The sequence below is a fragment of the Theobroma cacao genome, chromosome 3 (genome assembly GCF_053813885.1).
Source record: "Theobroma cacao isolate CCN51 chromosome 3, ASM5381388v1, whole genome shotgun sequence".
In the NCBI taxonomy this organism is placed as follows: domain Eukaryota; kingdom Viridiplantae; phylum Streptophyta; class Magnoliopsida; order Malvales; family Malvaceae; genus Theobroma; species Theobroma cacao.
The window spans coordinates 40,047,749-40,071,749 of NC_142641.1; the positions used below are offsets into that span (position 1 = coordinate 40,047,749).

Sequence of the window (24,001 nt, forward strand, 5' to 3'; positions counted from 1 at the left end):
TTTGTGTAAAATTTATTTATTAAAAGTTAGTAACCTTACAAATACTTTAATATCCTTCTATATATTGATTTTTAATAATTTACAAATACTTTATCAATAATTTGCTTTGTAATTAAAATGTTAAGCACTAAAACTACTATTTTCAATAATATTTTTTGGATTTTTAGGAAATTACAAACAATTTCATTGGAAACTTGCTATGTAATTTCACTAATCAGAAGTTACTAAAATATTAAATATTAAAAATACATTTTCGGCTTTCTTGTATGGATTTTAGTAACTTGTTATGTAGTTATCAACAACACGAGAACTTATTGATATATCACATCTAAAATATATTTACAGTAATTTTTTATGTAATTTCAATACAAAAAAAAAACTTTTCAATTTCTATATAACTTTAGTAACATAAATTTGTTGAGATATTAGATATCAAAATTACTTTTTCAATAGTTTTGTATAAATTTTCAGCAACTTATCAAATATTTTCTTATTAACCTATTATGTAGTTTCAGTAACTTGAAAATTTTAATAACTTTTTATAAACTTTCAACAATTTTTATTTTAGAATAAAAGAAAATCTTGTATAACATTAAACTGTATAAATTATATAAAAATCTAATGTATGTTATATATATATATATATAAAGTACTAAAAACCTTTCTCAATAATATTTGTGTGACTGGTAACTTTTAAATATTTTCTCAATAGCTTATTATCTAGTTTCAATAACTTGAAGTTACTAAAATATTACATACTAAAATACTCAAATTACATATAATTGATTAACTTTTCTAGCAACATCAATATGCTAAATGAGAAATCTTAACATGTATAATTATTTTTTTTAAGACTTATCTACTATTCTTTTTATGGGTTCTTTTTTGTTTCCATTCTTTTTTAGTGAAGGGCCAACTCCTCATGGCTTTAATTCCATTAAACAAAATAACAAATTTAGATTTGAATGGTTATAGACAAAAACATATGATTGGTTTTCATGTAAATTTGAGATTCTGAAAATGAAAATTTTAAAATTAAAAAAGAGAAAAAAATAATCTTAGTGGTATATTAATAGCCACATTCTTTCCTGTAATAAAGAAAAGTTTGAGTTTACTCTTCCTCTCCGAATCCAATTATTACATATAAATGGATTTGTTAGTCACTGACACTTCTTTTCTTAATTTTCTTTTTGGCCAAGGTTAAATCAGATACTTGAAATTAGTTTTTTTTTTTTTTTGCTATTAATTTTTTTATTTGCTTTATTTTAGAATTATTAACAAATGAAAGTAACTATAAATGAAGAATTAAATGTAACACCTATTTATATATTATATAAGTATTTAAAGTGAAAATAAAAATAAGAATAAAAAAATTTTAAATTTTTTTTTATATAAAAATGTTACTTATCTTTGTATTCAAAATAAAAAAACCTTTTCAATTTATTAAAATATCAGTTTCTTTGAGATATTTCTATATTCTACGACATCACTGGCACCGTCAGCAGTCAGAAACGAAAGACGCCGCCTGGCTAAAGTACGCCGCCTCGGCTAAAGTACGCCGCCTCGGCTAAAGTACGCCGCCTCGGCTAAAGTACGCCCATCTCCTTTCGCTGGAAAAGTCAAAATCCACCCAATCTCTTTTTACCTGTTATAGACTAACATCAACAGGGTGCTCAATACACCCATCCGGCGCCAAAACAAAAACCACGATAAGTAGAAGAAGAAAAAAAAACAAAAAAGAATCCACGATACGTTTCTCTCTCCCATCCTTCTGAAACCCTAATTTAACAAAATTCACGAAATTCCAACTTTTTTTATCTATATAATCTCTTCAGATTTTGTTCGACTCCTTTAATTTCCCTGATTTCCATCAATCTATAGATATATAAATATATATATCTCGATTGATATTAAAACTTTATTTTTTTAAACAAAATTTTGGGCATTTAGGGTTTTGAATCCTGGTTTTTTGGCGAAGACTTTTATAGGGGTTGGTAGCTGAACGGAATGGCCTCCGTATCAAGTCAGCCGCAGTTCCGTTACACTCAACCCCCGTCTAAGGTGCTGCATTTAAGAAACTTGCCCTGGGAGTGTACGGAGGAAGAGTTGATCGAGCTCGGGAAGCCATTTGGTAAGGTCGTTAACACCAAGTGCAATGTTGGAGCCAATCGTAATCAGGCTTTCATTGAATTTGTAAGTTTAATCAGATTTTTTTCCTTTTTTTTTCGAATTTCGTCCTATTATTTCAATAATGTTAGTAATTGTACTTTTTTTTTTATCGTTTTTTAGGCTGATTTGAATCAGGCCATTGCTATGATATCATATTATGCTTCATCTTCAGAGCCTGCTCAAGTAAGGGGCAAAACGGTCTACCTACAATATTCTAATCGGCAAGAGATTGTAAACAACAAAACGACCGCGGATGTTGCCGGAAATGTTCTATTGGTTACAATTGAAGGCCAAGATGCGCGGCTTGTTTCCATTGATGTTCTGCATTTGGTGAGGAAGACCTTGATCTTTTTGTGTTTTTGGTTTAGAGGGTGTGAAGTTACTATTTTGTAGGTTGTTGTTTGATATGAGTTTCTGTAATAACTAGGGTTATGTAATTTTTTTCATGCTCTTATGGAAAAAAGCTTTTTGTGTTTTGACATGAATGTGAATGGATTAGCAGGATCATGTCAAGGGAAATATCTCCAATGGCAGCTTAGTGCATCGGGAGAAAGAGCACACGTGTGTTTGTCTCCTTTCTTCTTTCCTTAACACTGCCTCTTTCTTCCCTACTCTTCCTTACTTACCTCCTATTCCTACCATTTAGGATGATTTTTTTTTTATCATTTCTTCTTTCATGTGCATCCATCTCCCTTGGACTTTTAGATGCTTTCTGTCACTATGTTTTCACTTGTGCTGCTGCTGGCAATGTAGTTTTTATGAAGTTTGTGCTCCATTTAAAACTTTGTGCATATGGTCTGTATTATATATTTGTGGGTTAAAATTGATGCTAGCTTTGCTGAGTGTCAAAATTTTCACTCCTTACTGGACGTGAGCAGGGTAGTCTAGTCGAGTGCCTCAGTTTGTCTTGGCAATCAGGTGAAGTAATGTACCAAACAAGTGTCTTAGATCCCTGATAAACTTTAAGGGAGGTGCTTGCTTTGGTGCATATTGACCATCTCAGTAGAACAAAAGGTGCTTAAGATAAGCTCCTTCGTAAATTGGTAGTACATTGTAAAGTTTACATAGATAGCCTCTGATTAGGAGCCAATCATCCAAGTAATCAGCAGTGCTTTTTGTTCACTGATGTCATTTATTCACCGAATGAATGGATGACTATCATCATTAATAGCATGTGAAGATTGAAAGATCCTTCTGCTCCTTTGTGCTCATGCAAACATACTTATGCCATTTTGGAATAAAACATAATTTGCAATTATTAATATAGTCCCTAAATCATATAGGAATAATATGAGGCAGATTGTTTTTACAGTCTAAATGGTTTTTTTTTCTTAAAGTTTGTATAACTATCTCTGCTTTTGAACAGTAAATTAATTATTAGCATAGATATTATTGTACTAAAGAACACTGGTTATTTTTCTAAGGGAACTATATAATCTACAAAGTATAATCTTCTTTAGTGCCAGATGTTGAAAATGTACTTACTCTGTAACTTTATCATATAGAGACAGATTTACTTATATGTATATATTAACATGTTTTAAAATTAGGTACCTATCCTTAATCCTCAGTGAGCACTTCTTTGTGCCTGGCACCTTGACTGATCCTGGGCCCTGTGCTTATTGCAACTTTTGCATTTGATACCTTGAGTATGAGCTTTATCATTTTAATTGCTAGAGCAATTAGTATCTGTCCTGCATCTGCAGTTTGCTTCAATTTGTTTGTGAAGCACGTGGAGCTTTAGCTTTTATCCTTAGAAAAGAATAGTGATTAAATAGATTTTTTGCATTGAAATTAAGAGAGTTATTTATTCCGTGAAAACTTGAATAAAATGAAATTCAAGTAGGCTTCAAGTGTAGCTTCGTTTTATTTGTAGCACTACCTGGTCGGTTCTTTCATCTCTTGTAGCATTTTAGTAACCTGGTGCAGTCATTATTTTACGTGTACTATTCTTGTTAACCGACTGCCTTGGAAAATCTGAAATGCGTAACCTATCACTGCAATTGTCAAGCTGTATTCTGTTAATAATTTTATTGCTTCTGTCTCTATGAGGATGGCCTGGATATGTTGGACTTATCTTCATTCCTTATTTTCCTGGAAAATATGTTGAAGGGAATTACAGATTGGAGTTGCTTTTTAGAGTTCTTTACTTGATTTTTTTCAGTTCATCTTGCTAAAGTCGTTAATAATGCAGGTATTTTCAGCTTTTGGATTTGTGCATAAAATTACTACCTTTGAGAAGACAGCTGGATTCCAGGTATATGAATTAGATCTCCTTCTTTCAGTTTTGGTTGGTTTGCTTCAGCCTTAGAAAATAAGCTCATTCTATACCCTGTATTTTCTGTAGGCATTGGTGCAGTTTTCAGATGCAGAAACAGCCACGTCTGCAAAAAATGCCTTGGATGGACGAATCATCCCTAGGTGACAGTTGTATTAATTGTTAGACACGGTATTTAGTCCAACTATTATGGACCATATAGCTGTAGACGTGGTGCACTTGCATTGAGCACATACGTCTTTTGGGCCTTTAAACTTTTGACGGACTGTTTCTGTTAAGTCTTGCAACATCCTACTTATTTGCATTCTCGTAGTCCTTGATAAAGTATATAGACAACTCACTGAGTTAGAATTAAAGTTTCATTTCTATAAGATTAGTGTCCTCCATAGGCAAAGCTTTTCATCTCGCAGCTTGTGTTCTTTTGTGACTATCAGTTTTCTTGCACAATGATCTTCTGACTTTGTCCTGGATTTTCAGGTATCTGCTTTCTGAAAATATAGCTCCTTGTACGCTTAGGATCACATATTCTGCTCACACAGATTTGAGTGTGAAATTTCAGAGCCACCGAAGCAGGTACTCCTGATGTCTCCTCTTCGTATCTGATTATTGATCATATGTCTCACATTCAAGTGCATAATTGGTTCTGGCATTGCTTATGAACCTATGATTGTTATGGAAGTTAGTATTTGTTTGCATATCTGAACTTTTCATCCATTCCTTTGTTGTTTTACCATTTACTGTACTGCTGCTCATCTTTCTGCTAGTTATCTCCGTTTGTGTTGAATATTTATAAATTATACGAATTGTTTCTCCTTTTTCTTTTGTTTTTTTCAGGGACTATACCAATCCCTATCTTCCTGTTGCTCCTTCGGCTATAGATGGAAGTGGCCAGGTAAAGAACATGCTATTCCCAATTAAATTCATAGCAGCAGTTAGAATTTTATATAGTTTTTCTGTGAATTTATTTACTGTGTACAGTTTCCTAGAGTACAAAGCCTTAGTTTTAGCCCAAGGTACTTCTCATAAATTTATTAAAATGTTTATATGTGATCTTTTCTTATGCAAGGTGTCACATGCAACAAGATTCAACTCTTGTGAACCTGTATTTCTACTAAGAAATGAATAATGTTGCTGCATCACTATGCTGGACTCTGTAGTGTTTGTTTAGTGTTTTGCTTGTTTATTAATTAGATTCGTTTTTCATCATTGCAGTTCAGTTTGGGTCTTGATGGGAAAAAACTAGAACCTGAGAGTAACGTTTTACTTGCATCTATCGAGAACATGCAGTATGCTGTTACCTTGGATGTGCTACACATGGTATTTACAAGTAACAAAGCAACTTTTATTTGATAGTCTAGTACCTCAACCCTCATACTGGTATTTTATCAATATTTTTGTCCCCTATGTTTAGGTGTTCTCTGCTTTTGGCCCTGTTCAAAAGATTGCCATGTTTGATAAGAACGGTGGAGTGCAGGCTCTAATTCAGTACCCAGGTAATGTTCAAACATGTTTATTTTTATTTTTTTTAAATTAGGCCTCAAATCTGGTAGTCCTTTCATCAAGATGGCCCTATATTCACCTTTGAGAATTTCTGCCTATGGAGAAAAATGTTATTTTTAAATTGAGCCTGCTTTTTCAAAGAAATTCATCCTTGCTCATGGCCTAATCCATTATTCTTTTTATATTAAAGGCAAGAACACAGGAAAGAGATCAGACACGCAATTCCTCTTGTCCCTTAAATTTAAGTCTCAATGGTTCCATGTTTTGCAGATGTTCAGACAGCTGTTGTTGCCAAGGAGGCCTTGGAAGGTCACTGCATATATGATGGTGGGTTTTGCAAGCTTCATATCTCATATTCACGCCACACTGATCTCAGTATAAAGGTATTTGGACAATACCATTTACTGATTGTAATTGTAGTTTAAACGGTTTGTTTTGATTGGAATAGTTTATTGTTATTCATGTGTTCATTCATTCCAACATAACACGTACAAATATAAGAGGAAGAAACGTAATTGGCTCTGAAGCTTTAGCTTGGTGGCAAAAATGGTGGCCTCACATTTTCTTGTCAGTTTTTCATGAAATTTAGTAATGGGTGTGAGGAGGGGAAGAGGGAGGGGAACGGAAGAGTTGTTTAAGTGTTTTGGCTGTGTGGTACTCTTCAGAATCCTGCTATTATGCGTTAATTTCAATTGAAATACATTGCTGATTTTGTTTGTGTTAAGATTGCTGCTTACATTTGAAGAGAATAAAGCCTGGTCTAAAATGGTTAGTCTGTTCATTACAGGTCAACAATGATAGGAGCAGAGATTATACAATCCCAAACCCTGCCATGGTTAACCCACAACCTTCGATTTTGGGACAACAGCCAGTTCAAACAGTGGGGGCTCCAGCTGCTCATCAGTACAATGGGACTCAATATGCTCCTCCTCATTTTCAACCTTCAGCTGGATGGGCCTCAGGTGTTCCAGCAGTGCCGCAATCCGCACCAGGACAGATGACTAGTCATCCTTACATGCCACCAGCCTCAATGCCTCAAATGACTCCTGCAGGAATGATGCAAATGCCAGCCCATAGTGGCGTACCACCAGCTGGGGCAGTGCCTCCTTACAGACCCAATCCGATGTAATAGCATCTTTTTACAGTACATAAAAACTGAGTTGGGGTGGCCTCATAGCTGCCACACGCTGGTTGCTTCCAGCATCAGTTGTTTTTTTCTGTTCTTTTTTAAAATTTGAATTGGGGAACATGGTGAGCAATGTTAAGAGGACATTTTTTGTATTTGTCGGAATTTCGAGAAGAGAAAGGAGTGCTGGAAGGGAAGAGAGGGGCGATGTTAGGAGATAGCTTGCGGAGACATTGTTTGAACGTTTAACCAAATATATTGTGCAGCTAAAAAAAGGAACCCAAAAATAAAAAAGGGAGGGGGTGGGGTGCATGTTGTGGAATTTGAGTTGAGCTTTTAATCATTATTGATAATTTAAGGTAAAATTTTTATTGTTCTTGATGATTTAAGAAATATGTTTGCAATTTTTTATGTTAGGTTTTGTTATAATTTATCTTAAATATTTTAAATTAAATAAATTTATTATAAATGACTATTTCATGAAACAACTGATAGTTTAACAGAAGCATTTATTTTTAAGGTGGTTTTATATTTATGCATTTTTATTTCTAATGCAAATTGGTTACAGTCATCAAAACCGATCCTAACGTATTAGGTGAGTCAATAGTTTAATTGTTGGATCAACAAATTATATATTTAAATTTAAAAAATTTAAGAATATATACAAACATAAGGCATGCCTTGATGATTATGAATTTTTTATATGAAAATTTAATAATTTTATTAATGATATTTAAGTGATTTTAATTAAATATAAGATTTTCAATACCGGCATACTTATATAATAATTGATATTCAAAATATGTATGCAAATAAGTTGATTTTATTCTTTTTATTTGATATATGATGTTAGTGTATCAAAAGAAAAAAGCTAAACCCCTTCTAATTTCAGAATTTTGTTTATAAATTATAATAAAAAATGCAAAATTCTATTATTTACATCTAAAAAACAAAAAACCTTTTGAATTAAATTCCAAAATGACTTAATTTCATGTTGGATATATAGGGATGTCTTATAAGCTTTCTATCCCAAATTACTTAGCTATAAAAAATGTTTAGTATTTTATATAAGCAAACTCATTGTAAACTTTTTGAAAGCTAAAAAAAAAGTGGCCTTGTGCGCACACTAAATTAAATTAAATATTGAGAAGATGCGTATAAATGATATTTTTGTACCTTGGTAATTATATGTTTTCAACTTTTTTACTTTATAGAATTGGTGGTTATATGTTTTCAACTTTTTTACTGTACGGAATTGATTTTTGATTTTGACAGTTAAAAGATTTTTAATATATTCTTATTTTTAAATTTAATTTTTAAATTATTACAGATACAGAATCAAATTCACTTTACAAAATTTTCAACTTTTTCACCCTACGGAATTGGTATTTGATTTTGGCAATTAAGAGATTTTAAATATATTTTGTCGTTGTCCTCTTTTTAAATCTAATTTTTTAAATTGTTATAAAATCAAATTCACCTTATGAAATTGGTCTTTGATTTTGGCAGTTAAGATATTTTAAATATATTTTATCATTATTTCTTTTTAAATCTAATTTTTAAACGATTACAAAATCAAATTTTAGACGTTACGAAATTGTTCTTTGATTTTGGCAATTAAGAGATTTTTAAATATATTCTACCCTTATCTTCTTTTTAAATTTAATTTTTAAATTATTACAGAATCAAATTCACCTTATGAAATTGGTCTTTGATTTTGGCAGTTAAAATATTTTAAATATATTCTATCATTATCTTCTTTTTAAATCTAATGTTTAAATGATTACAAAATCAAATTTTACACGTTTATTTTTGATTGATTTTGATAGGTTTTTTCTTCCTTTAATTTTCTGCTACTCCTGTATCTCTGATAGTTTGTACAAACTATTAGCTTTTTCACCTAACAGAATTGGCATTTGTTTTGGCAATCAAGATATTTTAAATATATTCTGTCATTATCTTCTTTTTAAATCTAATTTTTAAACTATTACAGAATCAAATTTTAAAAGTTTATTTCTTTATTTTTGGTAGATTCTGTTCATTTATTTCTTTCCTTAATTTTCTGCTGCTTCTGTATCTCTGATAGTTTGTATAAACTATTCAGAAAAAGTTTGTTGAATCCTAAGGATAACTGTTTTAATCTTTTTGCACCAAGTTTCATACTTCGAAGGAGTAAAAATTATCTTTAAGGATAATGTATCACACCTCAGATTTGTTTACTTTAAACCTGGTTTTTGTGGCTTTATTCGGTAAAGTTGAAGTGAAAGTATCTCTTAAATTTGACAAGATTATAATGACAAAGAATAATATCTTTGTGGACAAGGAATATTGTAATAAGGGACTTTTTGTACTCAACATTTCAAATATCTTGAATGAAAATAGTAGTTCTTCTAGTTACTTGATTGACCCTATTGATCCATGGCATGGGAAATTAGGACATTTTAGCATTCTTTATATATAAAAAAAATGCAATCCTTAGGTTTAATTTTTGATATTAAAAACGCATGTTTTAGTAAATGTTAAGTTTAATTTAAACTGAAACGAAATTTTGTAAATGTTAAGTTTAATTTAGTAAATGTGTAATACATGCTAAAATGAAATTGATTAAGAAAATTTGTGTTTTAGTAAATAGAGAATCTGAATTGTTAAGTTTAATTTATACTGATTTTGGAGATTTGAAATAAACTATGACTAAAGATGGTAAGTAATATTATGTTACTTTTATTGACGATTACTCTAGATTTACTGAAGTTTATTCACTTAGACATAAAGATGAAGCTTTTGACATGTTTCTTAAGTATAAAGCCACGGTAGAAAATTAATTGAATAAAAAGATAAAAAGAATTAGATCAAATAAATGTGGTGAATATTTACTAGTTAATGATATTTGTGAAAAAGAAGGAATAATTCATGAAAATGCTTTTCCATATTCCCTTAAATCAAATGGTTTAGCTGAAAGAAAAAATGAAATATTAAAAAAAATGATGAATTCTATTATATGCTTGTTAGTTCTAATGCATATGAAAATTTGTGGAATGAAGGCTTATTATCTGCGTATCATATTCAAAATAGAATTTCTTATAAGAATATTGGTAAGACACTTTATGAATTATGAAATGGTTATTCTCCTAACTTAAAATATTTGAAAATGTGGGGTGTCTTACTAAAGCTATGCTTCTTGATTTTAAGAAAAAAAAAATTAGCTTTAAAATATTTTATTGCATGTTTATTGGTTATGTTGAATATAGTGCTACATATAAATTTATTGCATTAAAAAATAATGTTTTTAATTGCAATACTTTTGTTGGAACCAAAAAGGATGAATTTTTTGAGTAAATTTTTTCATTAAAAACTGATACAATTTCTTATGCACCTTTTAGTAAAAATAATTTTAAAATACCAAATGATGATTTGAGAAAGAGTAAACGACCAAAGAAAGAAATTTTTTTTTATAATGATTTTTACACTTTTCTTGTAGATAATGATCATTTAATTTATGCTGATGCAATTTCTTCAAAAAAAAGTTTATTTTGGAAAAAAACTATAAAAATATGATATTGATTTTATTTTATTAAATCAAACCTGAAAATTAATTGATTTACCACCTGGAGTTAAACCAATTGGTTGTAAATGAATTTTTAAAATAAAGTTTAATCTTGGTAGTTTTATTGATAAATACAAAACTAGATTAGTTGTTAAAAGTTTTACTTAAAAACAAAATATTAACAAATTTTATACTTTTGCTCCAGTAACAAAAATTTTATCTATTTGTATTTTAATTGCCTTGGTTTCTATTTATAAACTTGTTGTTTACCAAATGAATGTTAAAACATCTTTTCGAAATGCTGATTTGGAAAAAGAAATTTATATGGTATAACCTAAGGGATGTGTTTTTCTTAGTTAAGAAAACAAAGTTTGTAAATTGATTGAATTTATATTTGGCATAAAACAAGCACTAAATTGTGGCATGAGAAATTTGATCAAATTTTTATTAGTAATAGACTTTTTACTTTTGGAGTTGAAAAATGTGTGTATATAAAAACTATTGATAGTGAATGTGTGATTATAAGCTTATATGTTGATGATATGTTTATTTTTGGTATATGCATTAATGTTGTCAACAAACCAAAATGTTTTTTAACTTCTAAATTTGATATGAAAGACTTAGAAGAAACCAATGTTATTATGGGTGTTAAAATAATAAGATGTGATAGTGGCCTAATGCTGACACAAGAGTATTATATTGAGAAGTTACTTAAAAAGTTTGGACATTTTAATGTCACACATATTAGTACTTCTTATGATGCTAATACCCAATTAAAGAAAAATAAAGGTGATAGTGTGGCCCAGTTTGAGTACGCTTAGCTTATTAGGAGTCTGATGCGTTTGATGAATTCTATTTGACATGATATAACTTATGCTATGTGTAGATTAAGTAGATATATACAAAATCCCAATCAAGATTATTGGATTGCCTTGAGTAGAGTAATGAAATATTTGAGAGGTACTATAAACTATGACATTTTATATAATGAATTTCCCTTTGTATTACAAAGATACAATGATGTTAACTGAATCTCAGATTTATATGAGACAAAATTTACAAGTGAATATGTATTCACCTTTAGTGGGGGTGTTGTAACTTGAAAATCAGCTAAATAGGCAATAATTACTAAACCTACAATGAAATCAGAATTTATAACTTTAGAGTTGGCTAGTAATGAGTCTGAGTGGTTAAAAAATCTCTTAGCAGATATTCTATTAAAAATGAAACTAACACTTTCTATGTTTATGCATTATGATTGCCAAGCAATAATAGCCATACAAAAAATAAAACTTTCAATAGTAAAAATAGACACATTTTTTTAAGATATGATGTGATAAAGTAACTACTTAAAGATGAAATTATGTTTATTAATTATGTGAAGTCAAAATTGAATTTGACTAATCCTCTAATTAAACTCTTGGGAAGAAAATTAATTAATGATATATTGAAGGGAATGAGATTTAAGCTAATTGAGAAAAATCAACAATAATAGCAACCCAACCTATGTGGGTGGTGATTCCATGAATTAGGAATTAAGTTCATATGGGTAATAATAAATTATTTGTTGATAAATTAATACACTATTCAGATTATTGTCTTTCCTATGACGTGTAAATAGTGCAAGAGTGTAATGAAAGAGAGTTTGAGTAAACTCTTATTTAATTCCATATTCCTTACAAGTAATGTATTAAATTGCAATATACTATTGATTGAATCATCTATATAAGTGTGGAGTGGAGTCGCTTTTATGAGAATTATGGTAGAATCTTTAAAGCATTATGAATAACCAAGCATGCGCATGGCCTATTTGCGTAAAATTGTGTTGAACAATAGAAATCGTGGAGGTGTAATGTGATTGATGAAAATCATATTTTACATAAATAATTTTTTATTCATATAAGTTATAAACTTCATCAAAATTTTTTGAATTATATTTCATTCTTTCTAGATTTGGTTCATAGCTCAAAAAACACTAATCTCAATGCATTACACTTGAGTGAGATTAGACCTGGCAAAAACTTCTTATTATAAAACTTTATAAAATATGTGGGGATTGTTGGATATATATAGTGATATCTCATAAGGTTTTTATCTCACATTGCCTAAGTACAAAAGATGTCAGTACTTTATATAAGCAAACTCATTATGACTTGTTGAAAGCTAGAAAAGAAAATGGTTTCGCATGCACACGAGATTCGGCCAAGCTTTGAGAAAAGTTATATGTTTTCAACTTTTTCACCTTACGAAATTGGTCTTTCTGATTGTGCAATATTTGATTTTGGCAGTTAAGATATACATTCGACTAGGTATAAGTGATATTTTTTGTACCTTGGTAGTTATATATTTTCAGCTTTTTCATCTTAAAGAATTGGTTTTTGACACTTAAAATATATATACTGCTATTATATTTCTTTTTGAGTTGTTAGGTTCTTTCTTCCTTCAATTTTCTGCGTGATATTTTTGTAGCTTGGTGGTTATATATTTTCAACTTTTTCATCTTAAAGAATTGGTTTTAGACATTTAAGATATATATTTTACGATTATCTTCCTCTTTGAGTTGTTAGGTTCTTTCTTTCTTTAATTTTCTGTTCCTCATGTATCTCTAATTATGCAGTCATTTATTTTGACAATTAAGATATATATTCTGCTATTATCTTCTTCCCCTGCACATGAGTATACACGAAAGCTAAGCATAAGTAATATTTTTATACCTTGGTGGTTAAATGTTTTTAGCTTTTTCACTTTATGAAATTGGTATTTAATTTTGACAATTAAGCTCTTTATGTTGTTGAATTCTTTTTCCTTTATTTTTTATTGTACATCGAATTTATTGAATCTTGAAAAATAACTATTTAAAATTTTTTACATCAAATTTTATATTTTGAAGAGACAGAAATTATCCTCAAAACAGTGTATGATGCCTTTGAATAGTTTTTCAGTTTCAATTTTCGACCCCATTTCAGCATACTAAAATGTTTTGCATGCAATCAAATGAAATTCGAAAGGAAGATATTAAAAAACGAGTGAGTTGACAACACACTCAGCCGAGTGAGAGAAAAAAACAGATAAGCCGGAGCCCATTTCAATCGAGACGAGATAAGGTTTTACTTCACACTTCCTGCCTCTAATCTCCTCTCCTCCCAATCTCGTGGCTCTTAACTCCCTGTCCCTCTCCCTCTCTCTCTTCCTCTTCTCTTTTCTGTTCTCTTCCCTCCCTCAGTTAGAAACAAAAAGAAAAAAAAAAAAACGCAATCTTCTCGCGTTAAACCCTAAGCAATGACCGTATCTCTCCAAGCTTCACTTCTCTGCAATCCTTCTCCTACTCCTTTTCTTACCAAACGACGCTTTCACCGTTGTTATTTTCTGTCTTTCAATCCTTCTTCACTTCTCAAACTCTCTCGACCATCCGGAACTTTCTTAAATTCCCGATTTTATTCCCGTCCTTTTTTAACCCCTTGCGCATTGCATCCCGAGAACGTTAACTCCGAGTCCAAATTGGATACTCATGTTGAAGATTCCAAAGCTTTCGTTTCGGATTTTGAACGTCCGACAATCGATGGACTCGAGAATGAGAGTGAGGGAAATGAAGTGAATAATAACGGCGGGGAAACTGAGAATGTGGCGGAGAGCGAGGGGCAGAATGATAAATTAGTGGAAAACGAAGGGGCCAAAAGCAAAATTCCGGCAATGGTGTTTTTGATGGGAGTTTGGGCCATGATGAGAAACGGACTGGAGAGATTGGCGGCTTTGGATTGGTTCAGTTGGTGGCCCTTTTGGCGTCAGGAGAAACGGCTTGATCGCCTGATTGCCGAAGCCGACGCAAATCCCAAAGATGCCGCTAAAGAAAGCGCTTTGCTAGCTGAGCTTAATAAGCACAGGTTTTCTTTTCAGTTAAGTATTGTTGATTAATTTTAAAACATTGTTTATCTCTCTAATCTTTGATTTTATTTCTTTTTTTAAAACAGTCCTGAGTCCGTGATTAAGCGTTTTGAACAAAGGGATCACGCGGTAGACAGTAAAGGAGTTGCCGAATATCTTCGAGCTCTGGTGGTCACTAATGCCATTGCTGAATATCTTCCGGATGAACAAACTGGAAAGCCTTCTAGTCTTCCTACTTTGGTAAGAAGGCCCTGCTTCGTTGCTTTTCTTTTATATGCATTTGATTCAATTTTTTTAATCATTTTAAAATTGTCAAACTTGGTCTGACCAATGTTATCTCTTTTGACATTCGAGTTCTGCTGGACCCATCAATTGATGGATAAGTACTTTGTTATGTTTGAAATATTTCTATATACATCTATGCTTCAATGTCACCGTAAAGACTTCAAATAACTAATCCTTTAAAATTTCAATGTAGTTGCAAGAATTGAAGCAGCGTGCATCAGGGAATATGGATGAGCCCTTTCTAAGCCCTGGAATTTCTGAGAAGCAACCGTTGCATGTGGTGATGGTAAGGCTCTATTAACTATTGCCATGTATGAGAGAGAATATGGTCTATACAAGTACTTTCTTTTGGCATGGTCTATGCTTGTACTATGATACATGGACTACCAAAACCTATCCACAATTTGGATTATTCTGCACTCCCTGTTAGAATACCTTCTCAACTATTTTGACAGTGATGCTGTTTTCTTTATTAGGTTGATCCTAAAGTTTCAAATAAATCACGGTTTGCACAAGAGCTTATTTCAACTATCTTGTTCACTGTCGCTGTAGGATTGGTTTGGTATGGATTCTCCTGATTGTAGTATACTCTCTCGCCTTCTCTCTCTCTCTCTCTCATGCACACACAGATGCACACTTCTCCATTGTTGAATCAGCCAGTTCTTGCTATTTACCTACAGTCATAATTTTATCTAACATGAAAGCTATGTTCAGGTTAATGGGTGCTGCTGCACTTCAGAAGTATATAGGAAGCTTAGGTGGAATAGGAACTTCAGGTGTTGGATCAAGTTCCTCTTATGCCCCAAAAGAATTGAACAAAGAAGTGATGCCAGAGAAGGCAAGTATTTCAATTTCTCTGCTTGCAGTCTAAATCCAGACTATGGCATCTAGTTGCATTTGTATTTTCAATGTGCGCGGAAAGGATTAAGGAGATTATATTGCATTTGTTGAGTAAGATATGAAAACTTTGGGCAATGGCTGAAAATCTTAATCGAAAAGCATTCATGACTAAACGGAAACTATTGTAATTTGGTGAAAATTTATTCTTAATTATATAAATGGTGATCAAGGGCCTGTTTTGCAGGGCATGCATGTGAGATGAAACTTTAGTTTTCGTATGAATGGGCCAGGGCCATCTATTGGAAATTTGATAGATAATCTAAGCCTTGTTTTCTTGTTTTCTTTTCCTCATTAATTGATTTATTTGCAGAATGTTAAAACATTTAAGGATGTCAAAGGCTGTGATGATGCAAAACAAGAGCTTGAGGAAGTAGTGGAATACCTCAAAAACCCATCAAAGTTCACCCGCCTTGGGGGAAAGTTGCCAAAGGTTTGTGCAAGATAATATGGCATTTGAAATAGGTTTAATTCTGTCTGGTTTACTCCATATGTTGGACTTTCTTTTGGATTTCTAACTCTCCGATTTTCTCAAAGGCATCCTACGAAAATGGGAATATAGAATAGAAAAGATAAGAAAGGTGTCTATGCTAGGAGAGCCACATATATCAAGATATGGCCAGAAGTCCTGTCAGCTTTGTTTTGCTCAGGTGGTCAGGTGGGTGGGTAGGGGATTGGCAAGAGGTTCTAGGTTCTTCTCTTCATGCTTTCTTGTATAGGAGGGAGAAATTTTAACAACTCATTTAGGGTTTTTACGTCATTGTTTAGTTTACAGCATGTGATTCTGCATGTTTATGTGAATAATGAGTGCACAAACTTGCATGCTATGATTCATTCACTTCTGGAATAAAATGGTTTTTGTTGTAATCTTCTGTTTGTATTTTCTTATTAGCTAAATAATTGCAGGGAATCCTGTTGACTGGAGCACCTGGAACTGGAAAGACTCTGTTGGCCAAGGTAAGGTTTTCCTTCTATATTCTCACTAATGGTCACTTACATATGTCGGGAAGTTTTTGTGCATTACATTTCAACTTAACCACATGCAAGCTCTCTTTGCTGCTAGTTGTTCGACGTGGTCCTTTGAAGCATGTTGCATGTGCATATATCCAGACTTAACTTATAATAAATGATATGTTGAACCTTGAAGGCTATTGCTGGGGAAGCTGGGGTACCTTTCTTCTATAGAGCAGGATCTGAATTTGAGGAAATGTAAGCCATCTTCTCATTTCATCTATGCTTGGCAACCCTTTCTGTAGATTTCCACCTGCTTAACGTATACTATATGCATGGTTTTGGGGATTACGTGCTGTTATAAATGCTGAGTCTGACAATCTCTTTCTCTGTGGCAGGTTTGTTGGTGTTGGTGCTCGACGTGTGAGATCCCTTTTCCAAGCAGCTAAGAAAAAGGTTGATCTTCATAATTGCTTGATACCATGATGCAAACGCATCTAGAATCCTATTTTATTTAGTATTTTAGTTGGTTTAGGATCATATTTTCTTTATTTTATTTAATTTGAAATTTTTTTTAATCTTTATTAACATTTTAGTACATTAAGTTTTATTTATTAGGAGTAGGATTCTAATCTTTCTATTTAATTAGGATTTATTTTAGCTAGTATAAATAGGTGAACCTAAATAGGTGATTATTATTAATTATTTTGAATTTTATTTAAGTGGTTTTTTTAAAACTCAATTATGTTTTTATTGTTCCAAACACAATTAACCCTAATTGTTAAGTTCTAATTGCCTTAAAACTTTTTCGGCTACATCAAGTGGTATCAAAGCAAATGATCCTACTATCCTTAACTAGGAGACTATGTTTGGCCAAGGCAGAGGTCGAGTTAGAGGCAACTAGTCCTAACAAACTAGTTGGTTAAGATGCAAAGAATGATTGATGACTTGACTTGGGCTGTTTAAGCCTTGTAGCGTCAAGAACCAATGGGAGCCTGAATAGAGAATTTAGAAGGTGACCACAACCGCTCTGAGATTCAAGATCTTGAGGATTATGATGAATTTGAGAATGAGAACTCTTTTCATGAAGATGGACCTACAAATCCAGCGAAAAGAGTTGGATTGAAGGGTTGGTTATTACACGTTCTTAATTTAAATGGTGGAGTCAAGGTTGAAGTGGTTAACTTTTGTGAGAAGTTACATGCTGAGGATTATTTGGATTGGGCAGAGCTGGAATCAATTTATGATGAATATGATGAGGATATAAAGGAAATTGATGTTCATCTTGCACAAGGTGAGTCTTTGGTGATACAAAGAGTGATGACCAGAATGGCCTGCATCTACATCTATAAAAAAAGTAAGGAGTTTTGATGAATTGGAATCCTTTTATTGGCGATTCATTTGAAACTTTAGTTATATTATGAGTCTTATAACTGAATCTTTGAAGAAAGGTGGATTTGAGTGGTCACATTTTGCACAAAAAGCTTTTGAAAAAGTGAAAGCTTTGATGACCGAAACCCCAATTCTTGCACTACTAGATTTTGAGAATTTATTTGTTGTTGAGTGTGATGCTTCACTTCTAGGAATTGGAGCAGTTCTTAGCCAAGATGGAAGGCTTGTAGTGAGAAGTAAATGGACTTTAGATGACATTATTCGACTTATGACCTAGAGTTCTACACTTTGGTAACGGCTATATTCATCATTGGCAGCACTACTTTGCTTATTGTGAGTTTGTCGTTTATTCTGACCATCAAGCATTAAGGTACTTGCATTCACAAAAAAAGCTTAATGATTGACATGCCAAGTGGAGTTCTTTCCTTGATGAATTTAACTTCTCACTAAAATATAAATTTAGACATTCTAATATTGTAGTTGGTGCTTTGAGTAGGTGATATGCACTATTATCAGTTATGAGCACTCAAGTTATAGGCTTTAAGGAACTTAAAAATCAGTATGGTTCTGATCCTTATTTCAACAAGATAATACCTGATTTGCAAGGCTCATCACAAGTTGGAAATTTACCTTATAGATTGTATGAAGATTATTTATGCAAAGGTAACCAGTTGTGCATTTCAAAAGGATATTTAAGGGAGTAAATTATTAGAAAACTTCATGGAAATGGTTTGGGAGGACATTTTGGTAGAGACAAGACTTTGGCAGTGGTGGTTGATTGTTGTTATTGGCCCAAAATGCACTGAGATGTGGAAAGGTTGGTGAAAAGATGTTCAACTTGCTTATTTGGTAAAGGCAGTGCTCAAAACACAGGTTTATATGTTCCTTTACTTGAGCCGGACGCACCATGGATTCATTTGAGTATGGATTTTGTTTTAGGACTCCTAAAGATAGTAAAAAGGTTCGACTCTTTGTGGTGGTGGATCTTTTTAAAAAAATGACGCATTTTATTCCGTATTTTAAGACTTCTAATGCAACTCATTAGAATTATTCTTTCGTGAGGTTGTAAAACTACATAGTATTCTAACTTCTATTGTTTCTAATAGAGATGTGAAGTTTATGGGACATTTTTGAAGAACTTTGTGGAGGAAATTTGAGACAGAATTAAAATATTTTAGTACTTGTCATCCGCAAACAGATGGTCAAACAGAAGTTGTGAATCAAAGTTTGGGTACTATGTTAAGATGTTTTATTTGAAACAACCCAAAGACTTGGGATCTAGTCCTACCCCAAGCTGAATTTGCGTACAATAATTTTGTCAATCAAAGTACAAAGAAGACACCATTTAAGGTTGCATATGGATTAAAACCTCAACATGTGCTTGATTTGGTGCCATTACCACAAGAAGCTAAAGTGAGTGATGAAGGGGAGTTATTTGCTTATCACATTCGGAAGATTCATGGAGAGGTAAAAGCTGCCTTAAAAGCTAGCTATGCAGCATACTCTTTTGCTGCCAACCAACATCGTCGTAAGCAAGAACCTGAGGAAGGTGATCAAGTACTTGTACACTTGAGGCAAGAAAGATTTTCTAAGGGTACTTGTCGCAAGCACAAGTCTAGAAAGTTTGGACCTTGTAAGGTGTTAAAGAAAATTAGCTCAAATGCCTACTTAATTGAGCTGCCTCCTGAGTTAAAAATCAGTCTTATTTTTAATATTTCGGACTTGTATCCACTTAATGGAATCAATGGGACTGCATCTACTATAAACAATCAAGTTTAGCACCTTCCAATTGCTAAAGCTAAAGTTATTGAAAAAGTATTAGATGTAAAAGAGGTTTGATTTAGACGAGGGAACCTATATAGAAGATTTTTGGTGAAGTGGCTTGGTAAATCTGTTAATGAAAGTTCTTGGATTGTTGAAGCGGAATTGAAATAAATAAATCCAGACATCTACGAGGAGTGTGTCAAGGCATAATTGTCGAAGCCAAGTCTTTTTCTGACCGAAGGGGAATGATGCAGGCACATCTAGAATCCTATTTTATTTAGTATTTTAATTGGTTTAGGATTTTATTTTATTTATTTTATTTAGTTTGTGATTCTTTTTCTTTTTATCTTTATTAGGATTTTAATGTATTAAGTTTTTATTTATTAGGAGTAGGATTTTGATCTTTCTATTTAATTAGAATTTATCCTAGCTAGTATAGATAGTTGTTTTTAGATAGGGAATTATTATTATTTTTTTGTTTATTCTAAATTTTTATTCAAGAGTTTTTTTTAAAACCCAATTATTTTTGTATTATTCCAAATACAATCAACCCTATTCAAGCCCTAATTGTTGAGTTCTAATTACCCTAAACCTTTTCGGTTACATCATATTATGTACATCATACCTTTTGACCATGTCATTAACAATGTTTCATATTTAATATTTTTTTTAATATTCTATTTTGACCATGTCATGAACCATATCCATCCTATTTTATTTAGTGTTTTAGTTGGTTTAGGATTTTATTTTTTTATTTTATTTAGTATAAGATTTTTTTTATTTTTTTTATTTATTAGGAGTAGGATTATAATATTTCTATTTGATTAGGATTTAGTATAAGTAGATGATCCTAGATAGGGGATCATTATTATGATTTTTTGTTTATTCTTAATTATCTTTCTATTGTTCCAAACACAATCAACCCTATTCAAGTCCTAATTTTGAGTTTTAATTATCTTAAACCTTTTCGGCTACATTATATCATATCCATCATACTTTTTGACCATGTCATTAACAATGTTTCATATTTAATAGGCCCCTTGCATCATTTTCATTGATGAAATAGATGCTGTTGGATCCACACGAAAACAATGGGAAGGCCATACCAAAAAAACGCTACATCAGCTCCTTGTCGAAATGGATGGTTTTGAACAGAACGAGGTATATTTAAACAAGTTTGCTATATCAATAATTCCTTTTTGCATTTCTGAATTTGTTTAACCTCTGTCTCTCATAGGGAATAATTCTGATGGCTGCAACAAATCTACCTGACATTCTTGATCCAGCTTTGACAAGACCCGGTAGATTTGACAGGCATGTAAGTGCTCCAATCATTAGTGTTTTGTTGAGTCTAGGGGTTTGGGACATTATGTGGAAAGTTATTCTTGGAGGAAGTGAAGATGACAAAATAGAGTTGGTTCCTTAATCATATACGGTCTCCCCTTCCTTGCAAAGATTTTTGCTCTTTATCAGAAACTGTGCCCCAGTTTGTGGTACTTAAGTCATTGAAGTGTTCAGAATACAAATTTTCATTTCCCAAGGACTTGCTATGTAATTTGAGTTGAATTATTACTTCATCTGCCAATCCTTGTCTGAATCTTTTACCTCTTTGTTCTGATGCCATTGAATTCTTGTCTGTAGACTATATTTATTCTTTTAGGATAGGATTTGCTTTTTTCATCTTCTATTCTCTTGTAGAGAGAAAACTCATAAAGCCCATTTTTAGATTGTTGTCCCTAATCCAGATGTGAGAGGTCGTCAAGAGATTTTGGAGCTCTATCTACAAGATAAACCTATGTCTGATGATGTAGATGTTAAAGCAATTGCCCGTGGTACTCCTGGATTCAATGGAGCAGGTAAACTTTTCTGCATAAACTGAAACTAGTTTCTAGTTCCTGCCAACAAACATTCTTATTTTCTTTAAACTTTTTCCTGTTATCCTGTTGATCAGATCTAGCAAACTTGGTGAATATTGCTGCAATCAAAGCTGCAGTTGAAGGTGCAGATAAGTTGACTGCTGCACAGTTAGAATATGCTAAAGACAGGATACTCATGGGTACTGAGCGTAAAACAATGTTTTTATCGGAAGAGTCAAAGAAGGTATTGAAGTTTTTTATCAAACACTTTAGGGTAGAATCCAAGTTGTGGTTTGCTTGGAATGTATTGAATCATTAATTCTGTAACTAATGTAAACAAAGATGTAAAAGGACCCATTATGATACTAGCAAAAGATTCCAGAGAAATCTACAAATTAGGATACACAGATAAATGGCTACAGTTTAGGTTTGCTCTCCGTGTTTAAACTGTAACATAAGATGTTTCTTGATGCGATTCATGTTGATAAATGACCAATTGCTTGCTGAAGTTCTTTTTCAGCTGCAACTAGGTAGTATTTTGATTCTGTTTGTGCACAGTGTCAGTGTACAAATTAGGTCATTAGATTTTCAATATAAACTTTTATTGTTATCCAAAATGGATCATCCTTATTTGCTGACATTATCACACATAATCAGCTCACTGCTTATCATGAGAGTGGCCATGCAATTGTTGCTTTCAACACTGAGGGTGCAGATCCAATCCACAAGGCAACAATCATGCCCCGTGGATCTGCTCTGGGAATGGTTACCCAGCTTCCTTCAAGTGATGAGACTTCAATCAGTAAGAAGCAATTATTAGCTCGTCTTGATGTTTGTATGGGAGGAAGAGTTGCAGAAGAGCTCATTTTTGGTCGGGATCATATCACAACTGGGGCCAGTAGTGATCTGAACACAGCTACAGAGCTTGCTCAATATATGGTATATTTCAAGTCTGTTCACTCTGAAAAATGCTGTCCCTTTTATTTAATTTCTCATTTCTTATGCTAGGTATCGAGTTGTGGGATGAGTGATGCAATTGGACCAGTTCATATCAAAGAGCGACCAAGTTCAGAAATGCAGTCTCGCATTGATGCTGAAGTATGTTTCTGCAAGCTGGAGTTCTGAATGGTTAATTGTCTTTTCAATCATAATATGTTTTACTTTGTTATGCAGGTGGTGAAGCTTCTAAGAGAAGCATATGATCGTGTGAAAGCCTTGTTAAAGAAGGTTTGTTCATGAAACCACTTTGTTTTGAAATTTTCTTATTGATAAGGAAGAAGAAACCAGACTATATAACAATGAATTAAAATGGAATCTGAATGGTAGGATCCTAGCTTCTAAGTTTTCAGGAAGCCATATGAAGAAATATATGTTTCTGTATTATGTTCATCCATGGAGTAATTTTGAGTAGAGTCATATCTTAGCTGAGGTAATAGTTTCAACTGCTAGTAGAAAAGTGAAATACATCGTAGTAATCAAATTTCATACTGCAAATTTTCTAGTTGAACATTTTGTTTGACATCTTTTTTCAGCAAGAGAATGCATTGCACGCACTAGCAAATGTGCTTTTGGAGTATGAAACACTTAGTGCGGAAGAAATAAAGCGCATTCTTCTCCCACATCGGGAAGGAGGATTGCCTGAGCAACAAGAACAACAGGAAGAGGGGGAGCTAGTATTGGCTTAAACTAAAACTCACATCTGTAATCTACTTGCCTGTAGGGGAAGCTCTGTACAGTGTATTTTAAGAACTACAGGTGATTGTTTGTATAATTTCGTGCAATTTTTTCCCCACCATTGTCATAAGACGTGCAATGGGAACTCTGTTTAGACACGAGGGACAAGGCACCCATCAGAACGATCCGAGTCCTATGCTGCCCTGCGTCCAGAAACACCCAAGACCAACATCCATCTTGCGGCATTCGTGAAATCATGTAGTATTTGTACTGTTACCCTATTCTGGGTGAAATTTTGAATTGTGTTAGCATAGAAGTGGCATTTATGATATACTTCCAGCTTCTGAGAAGCTCATATTTACTGCCAAGCGTCATTCTTCCTTATCTGTTAATAGCAATTTTAATCTGTTCGCTTATCCATGGATGTTGTCTTGTGTGCTGTAACATCTAAGTTACCAAAAGCCCAAGGCCCAACTTTGAGGTTAATTACGCCTTTGAGCCATACGGCCAGCTCCGACGACATGACTGAACCTTTTTATGCTTTCAACGTGATGGTTGGTACTTCGGCAGCAGCATCGAACAAGCAAGGATTCAACTATCATTATAGTCTATAGACAGCATTTGCCACCAAGCTTTGACCAAATCTACAACTAGAAACTACCACTATCACGAGACAACCCAGC

General features: G+C 32.7%; 2 protein-coding genes across 4 annotated transcripts; both read left to right on the forward strand.

The window, feature by feature from the left end:
- The first annotated feature begins 1,657 nt into the window (after positions 1–1,657).
- PTB2 (polypyrimidine tract-binding protein 2) lies at positions 1,658–7,466 on the forward strand. 3 transcript variants are annotated; one of them, XM_088804533.1, is made up of 11 exons: positions 1,658–2,193; positions 2,290–2,540; positions 2,634–2,730; positions 4,364–4,426; positions 4,517–4,590; positions 4,925–5,020; positions 5,282–5,339; positions 5,660–5,764; positions 5,859–5,940; positions 6,218–6,330; positions 6,735–7,466. In XM_088804533.1, the coding sequence occupies exons 1-11, from the start codon at positions 2,008–2,010 to the stop codon at positions 7,074–7,076; spliced, it is 1,467 nt and encodes a 488-aa protein (XP_088660659.1). In that variant the 5' UTR covers positions 1,658–2,007; the 3' UTR covers positions 7,077–7,466. The 3 variants fall into 3 exon arrangements, with proteins under 3 accessions (XP_088660659.1, XP_088660660.1, XP_007038965.2); XM_088804534.1 differs by having other exon boundaries at positions 1,659–2,193; positions 2,290–2,499; positions 2,669–2,734; XM_007038903.3 differs by lacking the exon at positions 2,634–2,730 and having other exon boundaries at positions 1,663–2,193; positions 2,290–2,499.
- Positions 7,467–13,705: 6,239 nt separating this feature from the next.
- On the forward strand, positions 13,706–23,686 carry FTSH11 (FTSH protease 11). The gene is made up of 17 exons (XM_018117813.2): positions 13,706–14,498; positions 14,586–14,739; positions 14,978–15,070; positions 15,261–15,346; positions 15,499–15,622; positions 15,995–16,114; positions 16,588–16,638; positions 16,829–16,890; positions 17,031–17,088; positions 20,824–20,949; positions 21,026–21,106; positions 21,515–21,644; positions 21,740–21,888; positions 22,302–22,583; positions 22,653–22,742; positions 22,818–22,871; positions 23,177–23,686. Exons 1-17 carry the CDS (start codon positions 13,897–13,899, stop codon positions 23,327–23,329), a joined length of 2,415 nt encoding a protein of 804 aa, XP_017973302.2. The 5' UTR covers positions 13,706–13,896; the 3' UTR covers positions 23,330–23,686.
- Positions 23,687–24,001: the final 315 nt, after the last annotated feature.